The following is a 13,736-nucleotide window of genomic DNA, read 5'->3' as shown; positions in this document are numbered from 1 at the left end:
GCTCCTAACCCCCCCACCCCCCACCTCTCTCTCTCTCTTCCCCTCTGGTATTTCATGTGAACATGAACTGAAGCTCCCGACCCATATCTGCAGGATTTTATGAATTGCACTGCTGCCATATGATTGGCTGATTGCACAGATAAGCAGGTGTTCCTAAAAATGTGCTCACATAGTGTTTACACCACTGCCTCAGTGCTACAGTGACCGGGACTCGACTTGTGTCTGGCTCACACTCTGTGTAGAGTTTGCATGTTCTCCTTTTGTTCATATTATGTTCTTCCATGCATTTTACTTTAACAGGTGACTCCAAATTGGATCTACATATGGGCTGTGATGGACTGGTCGCCCAGCCATATTTGTTTCCTGTTTTTTTATGTGATGTTGCCTGGTTAGGCCCTTCCTCACAATTCTCATGGAAAAACAATTTCAGAACATGGTGGATGAATATAGTGTCCTTTACTGTTGGCGTTATATTTCAGCCAGGGTTCCTCCCCTGGCTGGGGCTCATACTTTTGTTTTATGTAATTTTCAGTCACTTTTGGGTGTTTATTTTATGTGCTTTGTGTGTCTAGGTGCCCCCCCCAAGAGGCAGGGTCACTTGCCAATCAGTGCCCTCCACCTTAAAAATCGGGGGAGACTCCCATAGTTCCCCGACAGACTTCCACCTTGTAAATCCAGAAAGTCTCTCATATTTCCTGCAGTGCCCTCTATCATAAAAGTCCAGAGAGTCTCTCATATTTCCTTGGCTGCCCTCTGCCCTATACATTCTGTCACATTTCCTGGACAAGAATCTTGAGGGTTTCCCATAGTTCCTGTACTGCTCTTCACCCTATAAATACTGAGGGTCTTTCATATTTTTCGGACTGTTCACCGCCATAAGAATCCAGGAAGGTCTCCCATATTTCCTGGGCTGTCCTTTGCCCTATACATCCGGAAAATGGCTTCAGAAGGATAGCACAGCTAGTCCTATCAACATCTTATAAATCATTAATTTATATAGTGGCGTTTACATCAAATATCTTCGATGTGGATATAACAAATCAAAGAAAAATAAATTGTTATGAAAGGCGGACTAGCTGATAAAAGGTTTATGAGCGCATCACTACCACCAGGATGACAAATATTAGGAGAAAAAACGCTGAAAATATTAAAAGACAAAGCCTGTAATACAAACGACCTTAAACCCTAACGTCGCTTCTGATTGGACGACGTAAGTAATGGAAGGTGATTGAAAGGTTTGACCTCAGAGGCGTCCGCCATGCGCGTCTGACGCTTTCGCACGCACAGCTCGCCCCTCCCTCCCGTCAAACAGTCACGCGTGCGCGTTCTCGAGTGGCTCTACTGAGCTGGTAAAGTGACATTGAAAGAGTTAAGGAGCACCTGCCCCAAAGAAAGGTAACTATCATTAAAAAATGTAAAGTCTGACTTGTATTTTTAAATTGCTAATGCATTTTAAATTAAACGATTCGGTCTTTCGTTCTCCTTCCCTTTCTGCTATGGCAGTAACCTCGATAGTATATCGCAAGGGCACGGGAAAGGGGAACGCCGCTCAGTTAACGTATTCCCGGAGTGAGTTTGTGGGGTATGTCGGGCCCACTTTCTTCGGACGTTCTTATCCTAACGCCGGTGCTCTCCTCTTGAGCGGGCGGCTGGGAATGTGTGACGAAACCTTTCGACGCCGGTACACCGGAGAGCGCGTCTCGTGTCCTTCAGCTGCTCAAAGCGTACAGCTCGGGAGGCCGTCGAGCTGGGGAAAACGTATCCAAAATACAAATTGTAAAGATTAATGTGAAGGGTTCTCCGAGTTCAAGGGTTCACTGAGGCGCGTTTGTTTTTATTTCTTTTTTTTTCACCGAAATGTTTGGAATTGCGGTGTTTGACGTGCGGACGCCGGCGTTTCGGAATGGCGCGAGTGACCTCCAGAGCGCTGCCGTGCGCGCCGCCGTGTTTGTCGGCTCGAGAGCGAATGCCGATGTGGTGTCTCCGCACATGGCCTCAAACCTGATTGAATTAGGCACAGCAGTTGTGTCTGGCGACCATTGATCATTGAGAGAGATTTTAATTAGGAAGGGACTCGTCGACAGGCCGCGAGCGTTAACTGTAGTTCTGCGTGACTGAAGGGCAGGCGCTCCGTGGGTTAGCAGTGGGCCCAGCAGCCTCCGTAACATGGGGCAACCTTCTGGCCTTTGCCGAAAGGACGCGAGGCCTAAAGAGGCGTCGGTGACGGCCGCGGTCGATTGCCAGTTTACCTTTTTGGTAGGAGGTGCGATGAGGAGGAAGGTGACGTAGGGGCTTGGTTGGATTTCATTACCGCTAACTTCCTAATTCCTGGTCTTTAATGAAGACATCCGTACTGTTTTCTGCCGTTCCCCTCTTTTGTCTTTCCTGGTTTGAGAAGTTGGGGTGGCAGGCAGTGGGTTTGGAGGCATGGGCAGATTTCTCTGGCCGGAGAGTTGGGGAGGCGCTTTGGTTCAAGATTCAAGGCTTTTTGGGACGGTCACGGTGGCAGTGAGCTCGAGTATTGACAATAACAATTACGCTTACATTGATCAGACTTTCATCCAAAGCAATTCACAAAAGAGCTCGTCATATTCGAATAAATATCAGTTTGGGGCACTTTTTGGGAGCAAGTATGACAAGAGAATGTTACAGAATTGATCACGAATTCAGTATAAGCTAGTTATGATTTCTATAGAAATTCACCAAATAAGAGAGTCTTCAAACACACCTTAAACGCACAGAGTCCATTTACATTTATTTGCTTGGCAGATGCTTTTATCCAAAATGACTTGCGAAAAGAGGGAAACCTGATCAAGTAACGTTCGTTTAGGGCCTGTTTGTTCAGCAAGTGTAGTAGGGCAGGTAACAAAATCTGATGACTACAAGTGAATGAATGTAATATTTATTTGCTTTTAAGATTTGATAAAGCAATTAAACTTTAACATCAACCAGCAAAATGAAAGATCGTAGTTTTTTCCTATTATAAGTTAGACATTTACAGAACAGGTGGGTTTTCATTTGCTCCTTAAATGCATTCAGAGAGTCAGCAGTTCGGATGGAGGTGGGCAGCTTCTTCCACCAACCAGGAACTACACAGGAAAAGAGTCTGAATTGAGGCTTGATGCCATATGAGGGTGGAATCGCCAGACGCTGTTCCCCTGGCATACCTGAATGAAGGAGCAGAGGACCTCACCAGTGTCTCCATATACTTGGGTTCTGACCCATTAACTACGTTGTGGGCAAACATCAGAATTTTGCACTTCATGTGTGCCAGTGTAGCGACCTGTGCCCAAATCAGCTGGTTAAAAACAAGACGGGCTACTGCATTCTGGATCATCTGCAGCGGCTTGATAGCATGTGCGGGTACTCCTGCCATAAGAGAGTTGCTGCACTCCAGACGGAGCAAGACCAAAGCCTGGACCAGAAGTTGTGCACACGCATAACCATGTTAAGGTGACTGACCCAGTTAAGAGAGAACCCCACTTTCTTAAAAATCCTTGTGTACATGTGCAAGCATTCTGGAGTTCTCCTCTGTCAAAATGCTCTGACATCATTAAAATATGCAAAAAAGTCTTACATTTCGTTGCTGGCCACCGTGAACCTGAAAATAGGCATGACGTCTGTAACAATTTTCCTGTGTTTTCTAAACGTTTGGTCAAATTGATGCTTTATCGGTTTCTTTTACTGAATTGCACACGGCACTCCCTTTTCTGCTGGGTCGGGAGTTTTAGCCCTGTAAAGGATTGGCATACCGGTACTTGTACATCTTGCCTTGCACCCAGTGCTGCGGAAATAATTACAAACGCAGGTATTTTCACTTCAATAGGATCAGCATTGTGTGATGTTGTTCATTACTTTAAAAAGTAATTGGACTACGTGATCCTCGTTACTTTTAACATGTACACTCACCTAAAGGATTATTAGGACCACCATACTAATACGGTGTTTGACCCCCTTTCGCCTTCAGAACTGCCTTCATTCTACGTGGCATTGATTCAACAAGGTGCTGAAAGCATTCTTTAGAAATGTTGGCCCATATTGATAGGATAGCATCTTGCAGTTGATGGAGATTTGTGGGATGCACATCCAGGGCACGAAGCTCCCGTTCCACCACATCCCAAAGATGCTCTATTGGGTTGAGATCTGGTGACTGTGGGGGCCATTTTAGTACAGTGAACTCATTGTCATGTTCAAGAAACCAGTTTGAAATGATTCGAGCTTTGTGACATGGTGCATTATCCTGCTGGAAGTAGCCATCAGAGGATGGGCACATGGTGGTCATGAAGGGATGGACATGGTCAGAAACAATGCTCAGGTAGCCCGTGGCATTTAAACGATGCCCAATTGGCACTAAGGGGCCTAAAGTGTGCCAAGAAAACATCCCCCACACCATTACACCACCACCACCAGCCTGCACAGTGGTAACAAGGCATGATGGATCCATGTTCTCATTCTGTTTATGCCAAATTCTGACTCTACCATTTGAATGTCTCAACAGAAATCGAGACTCGTCAGACCAGGCAACATTTTTCCAGTCTTCAACTGTCCAATTTTGTTGAGCTCGTACAAATTGTAGCCTCTTTTTCCTATTTGTAGTGGAGATGAGTGGTACCGGTGGGGTCTTCTGCTGTTGTAGCCCATCCGCCTCAAGGTTGTGCGTGTTGTGGCTTCACAAATGCTTTGCTGCATACCTCGGTTGTAACGCAGTGGTTATTTCAGTCAAAGTTGCTCTTCTATCATCTTGAATCAGTCGGCCCATTCATTCTCCTCTGACCTCTAGCATCAACAAGGCATTTTAGCCCACAGGACTGCCGCATACTGGATGTTTTTCCCTTTTCACACCATTCTCTGTAAACCCTAGAAATGGTTGTGCGTGAAAATCCCAGTAACTGAGCAGATTGTGAAATACTCAGACCGGCCCGTCTGGCACCAACAACCATGCCACGCTCAAAATTGCTTAAATCACCTTTCTTTGCCATTCTGACATTCAGTTTGGAGTTCAGGAGATTGTCTTGACCAGGACCACACCCTAAATGCATTGAAGCAACTGCCATGTGATTGGTTGATTAGATAATTGCATTAATGAGAAATTGAACAGGTGTTCCTAATAATCCTTTAGGTGAGTGTATATGTGTATGTGTGTGTGTATATGTATGTATGTGTGTGTATATATATATATATATATATATATATATATATATATATATATATATATATATATATATATATATATATATATATATAAAATAAAAATAACACAGTAGAGTTTTGCTTATCCAACGTTCCGTATTATCCGACATCTCACAAAAAAAAAAAAAAAACGCATCAATCCGCAACAAGAACTGCAAGTTGCGATTGTGAGCGCAGTCTGTTTTTTGTTGCTCCCGACTCTACCACAGATAATTACAGTGGAACCTCGGTTTGTGAGCATAATTCGTTCTGGAAATGTGCTTGCAGTCCAGAGCACTCGTATACCAAAACTATTCACATACGATTAATACAAAATATAAAGTAAAAATACATAAAGCATATTTACCTGCACTTTACCTTTGAAAAGAATCATGGCTGGTGTGCGTGAGCTTCTAAACTCTTGTGGGATTCCACCCAACGAGACGACACGCGGAAGAGCGTCCCAAAGCAATCGCAGTCTCCCAGTGCTGTAGCAGTTCGCCATAAAATCCAATCCGAAAAGATCGCAGACATGCTATAAGCGCCTGCTGTCGATGGGTGATACAAGGAACGTTATAAATGTGCAGGGCACAGTATTGGCCACGACCCTGCCTGCCTGCTGTGTCTGTGTATAGGAGAGTGACAATTCCTTCTACAATAAATAACTGCGCTGTTTCAAGCATAATAAAGCTGGTGTTGCTAAAGTACTGAGACTCAGTTTTGTGTTTTCGGGTGCAAGACGGGGACTCGCACATCACAGCACAAACGCACACGCAGTCACAATGCTGTAGTAAACAGTATACGCTCGTACGGATGTTGACTATATGAGTGATGGAGTTAAGGCTCTAGAAACTGCAATTAATTACATTGAGCAACAAGAAGCTACAGGAATCGACATAATGATGCTGCAAAGATGGCGAGACTTCATAGCGAAAAAACGGCACTCGTCAGGAAAGCAGACTACGATCAAAAATGTCTTTAAATCATCCCAGGACTTAACTTTTTAAGTACAGTACATATTGTATTTAACTTCAGACAGTTTTATAACTGTAAGTTCATTTTTTCAGTTAATTTATTCTGTTTTGTTGTAAAACATGATTATTAGGTTTGTAATGTGCAAAAATATAACCTAGTTTGACGTTTAATAGGCTTTTTCTTAACACCTGCCATTATCCAACATTTTCGCTTATCCAATGTTCCGCCGGTCCGTTTTTGTCGGATAAGCAAGACTCTACTGTACTGTGTGTGTATATATGTATGTGTGTGTGTATATATATATATATATATATATATATATATATATATATATATATATATATATATATATATATATATATATATATATATATATATATATATATATATAAAATAAATTTTTTTTTTTTTTGCTGACCCTATGCTCTGTAGGCCAGCATCAAGGATTTGAACTCGCTCTGCTTCTATAGAGTCTATTGAAATGGCAAATAAATTAAAAGGTTACGTCATAAAATCTATTGAATATAAATTGAGGAATGTAGTGCTCCAGTTTAGGGCTGGCTGATATGGCAATAAAAAATAAAATAAAACCTTACTTTCAATTTTAAGGGTGATTCATGATCTTTTTCAAATATTTGAACATAGATGGTTCTTCTCTAGATATCCTTGAGAAAGAGAGCACAAAATGAGAACTTTGTCCACATTTTGCAAACTGAAAATGTGACCGCATCTTTGCTAGAAATTACAAAAATTTCTTTGTCAGTAAGAGACAATTCAAAGTAAATGCATTCTGTGTAGACATTTCTGTACTCTATTATTTTTATTTTATTTATTTATTTATTTTTTTTACATTTGCAGCCCTCGTTCTTGCCACGGGACTTTTCCTTAAACTCTGCAGTTTTCTTTACAACTTTTTCTTTTATTTTAGCCCTTACTGCTCATCCTTGGTACCCTTACATGTCATTTTTCTTCTCAAAAAAAGAAAAAGCAGTTTAGCTTACAGACCAGCCAGCTTCTTTCCCCCCCTACTAAAACTATGGACAGGGCTGGCCCTAGGCAAGGTTTTACTGTGGGGTCCCAACTAGCGAAATGCAAACCTGTTTTGAGATATTTTGATGGTTCATCAAGATAGTCCATCTTTGAGGTTCAGCTGAAAATAAGCTAGAAAGCTTTTGCTGATGTCCACTAAAGGAAATGGCATCTCTTGAGCTTCTGACTGCGTCTACAGCCGCTAAATGTAGGGTGTGGGGAACACATGGCTCAGGGTTTTATCTATTTATTTTTTTGCATCAGTCTAGCCTGCACTCCTTTTGTGTTTCTCCTTCATGTTGTGGCACTATTGTCGTACTGTAATATTTGCCCACCATTACTAAAATAAATATTTAGTAACCTCCAGTCTGTCCTGGATAGGAGAAGACAACATTTATCCTGTTGTCTCTGTATCTGGAAGGAACCCAATAAATTGTGTTCTTTAATCCTGGGTTCTTCCTCCATTACGACAGTTCTTATAATTGGCGTCATTTGCTTTAATGGCTAGCATAATGTGTGCAATCCAACATAAATGAGTAATATTTGGACTGCTTGATGTCACTCTCTGTATGCTTACAGAATTAATGACCTCATTTTGAATTGTTTTGCCAAGGTGGCTTGTGTGGGCGCTGATGCCATGCTCGGTGTTCTATGTGATGTTTCTTAAATGGCCTCCTCTTGAAGCACACACAATGGTAGACTCTTTGACCAGGTCTAGGGACACTGCAGCCGACTTGATGAACTGTATATGACAGTCGGGGAGTGACCATTGTTTTTAAATTTTATTTATTTATTTTTTTCTCCCAACAAGAAACCAGTTGTTAGCAGGCATAGCTCCTGTTTTGCGATGAGTTGTCCCTTGTGGAGATTTCCAGTTGTTTAGCTAAATAATTTGCAGATCGGTTCTCTTTCACGTGAAATGAGATGCTGATGTTCTTGTGGGGTAGAGAAATCCCTTGTTTGGATTACCTAGCAAAATTTAATAGCAACTAACGTGGCAGAGCCAGATTAATATCATTAAAGTGTGTGTGCTTCACATTTTATCACACTTCTCTCAGATCAGTATGTGTCTTTACCGGTCAATCGGGTGTCACTCGGGCCACTTTGTAGTTCTTGGTAGGATGTTCGTAGTACTTTTTCATTCAACCAGGAAATATTGTGGGTGGGGCTCAGGCAGTGAATTTTTCTGATTGGCTGACTCCAAGCACTGGTGCCATTTTAAAAATCTGTTAGGATTTTGGGGAGTTATTGGTGACGATGGAGCACTGCATCACTCGTCATAGCTGCTTCCATAGTATGTTGAAGAAATCTGACCCGGTGAAATTCCCGAATGTGTTTCACTTTGTACCGCATCACTCCGTTGTAGTAATGTTGTATGGTATGAATGGCAATACAGTTCACTTACTTACTTACTCATTTTTGACATGTCACATTTTACATAAAGGTTACAGTTCTTGTTGTGTGTTGGGAATGGAATACGTGAAAGTGACCAGGGACCACAAATGGCTCCGGGCCTGCATTGTACAGGAACTCCTTAGTTCTTAAAACCAATTTCATGTGGTAGGCCTATAGATTTTCCATTACAGTTTCTAGTTGTAATTAAGCATTAATTAAGAGCACTAATTTTATATACTGTGAAACAGAATTGTACCAAATGTGGATCATTATGGGTACAGTAGAACAACATTTGTACAAGAGCTTGCAGTCAAGTCAGTCATTTTGTGACACGCTTAGTCCTGAACAGGGTTGCTGGGGTATACTGGAGCCTATCCCAGCTAGTGTAGGGTGCAAGGCAGGAACAAACCCTGGACAGGGTGCCAATCCTTCGCAGGGCAAACGCACACATTGGCCGATTTAGGATCCCCAGTTCACCTAACCTGCATAGTGCATATCAGTTTTCATTTCATTTATTAGTTATGCACTTTGCTCCCATTTGTGCTGCAGTCTCGGCTTGTCTACTAAAATGGCTTTATAGGGATAAAGTGATCTGAGCAACAATTGAAAACATTTCTTCTTTGTTTAAAAAGTTTTTGCCGTAGTTCAATATTCATTTTTTTTAAAAATGGTGCCAGTGGTTGAAGTCAGATTAATCATCTTTTACATTGATAACCTGTAGTTTTCCAGGGCTTCTGTCTTGAGAGCCATGCCTGCAATCTGAAACAAGTGGCTTATTTAAAAAGAGAGGAATAAAAAAAAAAAACTTCCATTTGTGGAGTACACAAAGACCCACACAGTACCATTATTGGTATACACAGCAGCCGCTGGTATAAACAGACGTTCAAAACTCTCAAGCTGTTGGTGGGCCCTTTTTAGCTTTGTGAGGCGCGGCACAGGAAAACCACAATAAAAATGCTGGACCTGAGCCTGCAAGGAGTCCCCGCCATGTTGCCAATGCAATTCTCTTGTATAGTTTTGTAAATGTTACCTCCGTTGGCCAGGGTCTGCTGCATCTTGTCTTTACTTGGAAAACATTAGACTGTGTGTTGGAAAATGCAAATTAACAATTTCATGTTTTTATTTACTGTATATGCAAAAAGTTTGTTTCACTAGGCTGTGCTGCAAAACTTCCTGTTCTTACTCGGTTTACTTCCTGTCTGACAGCATAGCTAGATGCTGCAGCCCGCTGTTTACAGTAGAAAGTATGGATGAATTCAGTTGATTTGCCATTGGGTAACTAATTTAAGAGCAATTAGTTGTTCCTGACAGTATTTGTATATGCCGTTGTTGGCTTCCTATCACAAGGCCGTGTATGCGTCACAAGGGGCATACAAATTTCGGTGGGGTGGGTGTTGTGTTAAGTATATAATTTTGTTTATGACCAATCAGTTAAAACTGTCATAAAATGAGCAGCAGGTCCTACTGGGAAAATTCCAATTCTCCATTTCAAAAGAAACACCTGCATTAGTGAAGTATCATATGGTAGTGAACAATGGGGCTGTAGAAAGTCCATTAATTAAACAAATAACCATGAACCTTGTATATTGACAATAATGTTCAATAACCAAGTAACTCCTCTATCAATACGATTCTTGCCAACAGTTCACTTCACGCCACAACCGGCAGCCATTAGCCTTTAATAACCTCTAACTTGGACGTTTGGGGTTTTTGTGCAGAGCACTGATTGATCCTCCTCCTCAAATTACTGATGCTAATCCTCAAATAGTAACTTGGAAGTCTATTTGATTGTGCTTGTGTGATGTTGCAATCAAAGAGGGAGGCTGTGAACATCTTGTCCTGTTTGTGAATTTCTTGAGAGGAATGCTTTAATAGAGAGATCTTGTTTTTTTGCAGAGGAATATGGCAGAGAACATTCAGGAAAAGCTGACTAATTATCGCACAGCTCCTTTTGATGCAAGGTTCCCCAATCAGAACCAGACCAGGAACTGCTGGCAGAATTATTTAGGTAAGACTGCAGTCAGACAGACGGTAAGGGTGAGCAGTTGGTAAGTATAAGCCGATGTGCTTGTGTGGTGTTGAGGCAGTCTAGTGATTGATTGCATTCTGCAGCTCTCTTTGTCACAGACGCAAACGCAAGCTCTTAGTGCTCTTGGGATTGTGCTTTGATGAACTGCAGAATTTTCCTTTAGCTCGCCTCAGTTGTTTGTTTCTGAAATGTGCCCGAGACTCGAGGTGGTCATTACATGTGTCCTTGCGGGTTCATTTGGCAGGATTTGTAGAATAAGTGACCATTCTTGTTACTCGCTGGGGTGCTGCTCAGCTTTTCGCTGTCAGTGTTGAATGTTTCAGTCGTCTGACGCTTCGACCTTTCTAAAGGAACTGAAACAAAATTTGCTGTCTACTTTGCACGTGCTCCACTCATGAAATGTGATTTGAAACACTCCACTGTGAATAACTACACTATATTGTCTTGCAACATGATATGATGCACTTGGCCACATCAATGAAACTGATGTCATTTTTCTTTTGATGTTGAATGAATCATTTAATGGTTTAATATGGCAAATTTTGAGAAAACTTGCAATTTTGTTTTTATATATGAATTCCATGATTTCCTTTATCCTGTTAATGGAATTCATGGGTCTCTACAAGCCTGCCTTCAAACTACTGGGTACAGAAAAAGGATACATTTGTCATATAATTGTCCTGCCATGTCATGTCATTTTTCTAACCTGCTTAATCCTTACCAGGGTCCTGGCCTGTGCTGGAGCCTATCCCAGAAGCCCAGAGCAAACCCTGGATAGACAGACACACACACACACACACAGTTTAGCATTGCCAATTGACCTAAAATGCTTGTCTTTGTTTCAATGAACATTTACCACATGCACACACTTTTACCAGGCCTTTGCCGATGATATCTTAAGTGGTTAAGAGGAATGGTCAGGTAAGCCGCCACCACCACCACCACCTTGTCCATGTGGAGTGTATTTTCTTTTCCATAAGATGAATGTCTCACAAAAAAAGGTCTAGTACAGTAAAGCATATTATGGAATCCTTTGGGAAATGCTGTTTAACTGTCATTTAGTGGTCTTCACAGCAGACATTTACACTTGTGTTTGAGTAGCAAAATGCTTTATAATATTGAAGATGTTTTCTCACATGGTTTTTTTTTTCTCTATTTGTAGACTACCACCGATGCCAGAAGGCCTTAACTGCTAAAGGAGCTGATGTAACCCCCTGTGATTGGTACCAACGAGTATACAAGTCTTTGTGCCCTATATCATGGGTAATTATTTAGATTCATTCGAAAAATTGTTCTGTGGATTTCCAAGCGGGTGTACTGCAATGATGCGAGCCCCCAATGAAATGAAAATTTATGAAGTGTTTGACTCTGATTGGCTTAAGTATCAAAGCAGTCGTCTAACTCGGTGCTCAAACTTGGCCCACTGTAGCTGCAAGTTTTTGTTCCAACCAGATTTAGAGTTGGTGTTGATATTTGATGATATTCGATCTCGTTTAATTAGCCCCCTGTTCTGCATTCAGAAAAGCACTGCAGTATGCCTTTACATTTTTCAGACATTTACAAACATTTCTATTTTTGCTGTAGCTTTAAATACTTGCATTTTTGTTTTATTTTGCCCTTTTTCTGTGTAGCTTACTCCTTTCATTGTACCCTAATAATGAGAATTAAAAACAAGCGGAGCAGCCATCTGGGCAAGCAAGAGTGAATGACAGAAGGCTGCAACGAGTTCAGCGTCAGACCCGCTAATTAGTAAATTATACATTAAATAACCAGAACACCAGGAAAAGAAGGAAATCAGAATGAAAATATTGAAAAAAAAAAAAACGACTGCATTGTTTCCATTGTCATCCGTCAAGGGTGTGACAGGAGTCGAGTGAAAAAGAAATGCTAGGGTGCCAACCGGGCCACCTTGTTTACTTGAATAATAAAGAAACTGAAAATAAGTGCATGATCGCATGGCAGAATAACTAAAACAAAGTTTAGTTGTCATCTGAGATTCTAAGGGCTATGAAGAGTGGTCTGGTTTTAGGGTAGAAGCTTTGTTGTGCGGGTAACTTGTCTCCTGGAAGATGGCATCTCTCCTTGGGAGTGCCTTGCTTTTAAAGCTCTTTCACCTAACACTGAGCTACGGGTGACAAGAGACTGGAGAGTTGGTGATTGTGACCCCTTGTGTCTTGGGGTGGTAGTGCTTACATCTAACAAGCCTGGAAAGTGACCCTCTGACGCACATGTGATACTATATAACTTAGTATATTTTAATAAACCTTCACTAAACTTAGTTTTGTAATTTGTACATTGATGGCAAAACACAGAAACTGGGCATTAATGGCTCACTTAATCAGCCACAGGGAGTCCTGATGAGCGACTCTGGGGTGGTCTAACTTGTTCTTGTTTTGTCATACCATGGAGGGTCTGTCTGCCTCAAGTGTTGAATTAATATTTAAAGCTATGTCTTGCTCCTTTTAAAGTAATCGCTTTGAAAATTAGGAGATTTGTAACTTACGCCCCTATGAGTTATGAAAACAAGCAAACAAGCATTTATGCCTGTAAAGTCTCCACTGGAAAGACCCTCGATGTGCACATGAGTTGCATACTTCAGCTTGGATTCCTTATGAGAATTGTGCCAATGGAGATGCCTTGAATTTTAACTTTTCTCTTCCTGTGTACCACAGACAGCCAAGTGGGATGATCAAAGGGACGATGGAACATTCCCTGGAAAAATATGAATTTTATGGCACTTGATTTCCTACACCATAAAAGGACACCCCCAAGATGACGGATGGCCTTCCGAATCACCCATCTGTTTGCTTTAAACTGTCTCTCGAGTGACAGATGCGCTTTATGGTAACTGTGGTCTTTATGTGTACTGTTCAGTCAGTAAATCCTCCTAAATTAAGCTTATTGTGTTTTTCTTCTTATTGCTCTTTTTTCTTTCTTGGGTGTGTTCATGTTGTGTTATTTTGGACACCGTGATGTATACAACTGAAAAACAATAGTGGTGCAGATTAATGTCCAAATTTGACACAGTAACTGCGAAAGATTGAAGCTGTAACATGTTCGCAATGGCTTATGGGTAGTTTGAACATGGCCAGCGGAGGGCTCTGCCTTTTAGTGTAACACTTTTAGTGAAGCCAAAGGT

General features: G+C 41.4%; 1 protein-coding gene across 1 annotated transcript; it reads left to right on the top strand.

The window, feature by feature from the left end:
• Window positions 1–1,264: 1,264 nt before the first annotated feature.
• LOC120542513 (cytochrome c oxidase subunit 6B1) lies at window positions 1,265–13,493 on the top strand. Its single transcript, XM_039775027.1, has 4 exons — window positions 1,265–1,395; window positions 10,465–10,576; window positions 11,760–11,860; window positions 13,270–13,493. The coding sequence occupies exons 2-4, from the start codon at window positions 10,471–10,473 to the stop codon at window positions 13,321–13,323; spliced, it is 261 nt and encodes an 86-aa protein (XP_039630961.1). The 5' UTR covers window positions 1,265–1,395; window positions 10,465–10,470; the 3' UTR covers window positions 13,324–13,493.
• The last annotated feature ends 243 nt before the right edge of the window (window positions 13,494–13,736 follow it).

Source organism: Polypterus senegalus, chromosome 13, assembly GCF_016835505.1.
Source record: "Polypterus senegalus isolate Bchr_013 chromosome 13, ASM1683550v1, whole genome shotgun sequence".
Classification (NCBI taxonomy): domain Eukaryota; kingdom Metazoa; phylum Chordata; class Cladistia; order Polypteriformes; family Polypteridae; genus Polypterus; species Polypterus senegalus.
The sequence above is the reverse complement of the archived record's forward strand: the minus strand, read 5'-3'. Positions and strand labels throughout refer to the sequence as shown.

Bases quoted from the DNA above. Each gene is read 5' to 3' on its own strand.
- LOC120542513 (XM_039775027.1), top strand. From the start codon at position 10,471: ATGGCAGAGAACATTCAGGAAAAGCTGACTAATTATCGCACAGCTCCT. The intron at 10,577-11,759 runs GTAAGACTGCAG...CTCTATTTGTAG, and splicing joins CTGCTGGCAGAATTATTTAG to ACTACCACCGATGCCAGAAG. The intron at 11,861-13,269 runs GTAATTATTTAG...TGTGTACCACAG, and splicing joins CTTTGTGCCCTATATCATGG to ACAGCCAAGTGGGATGATCA.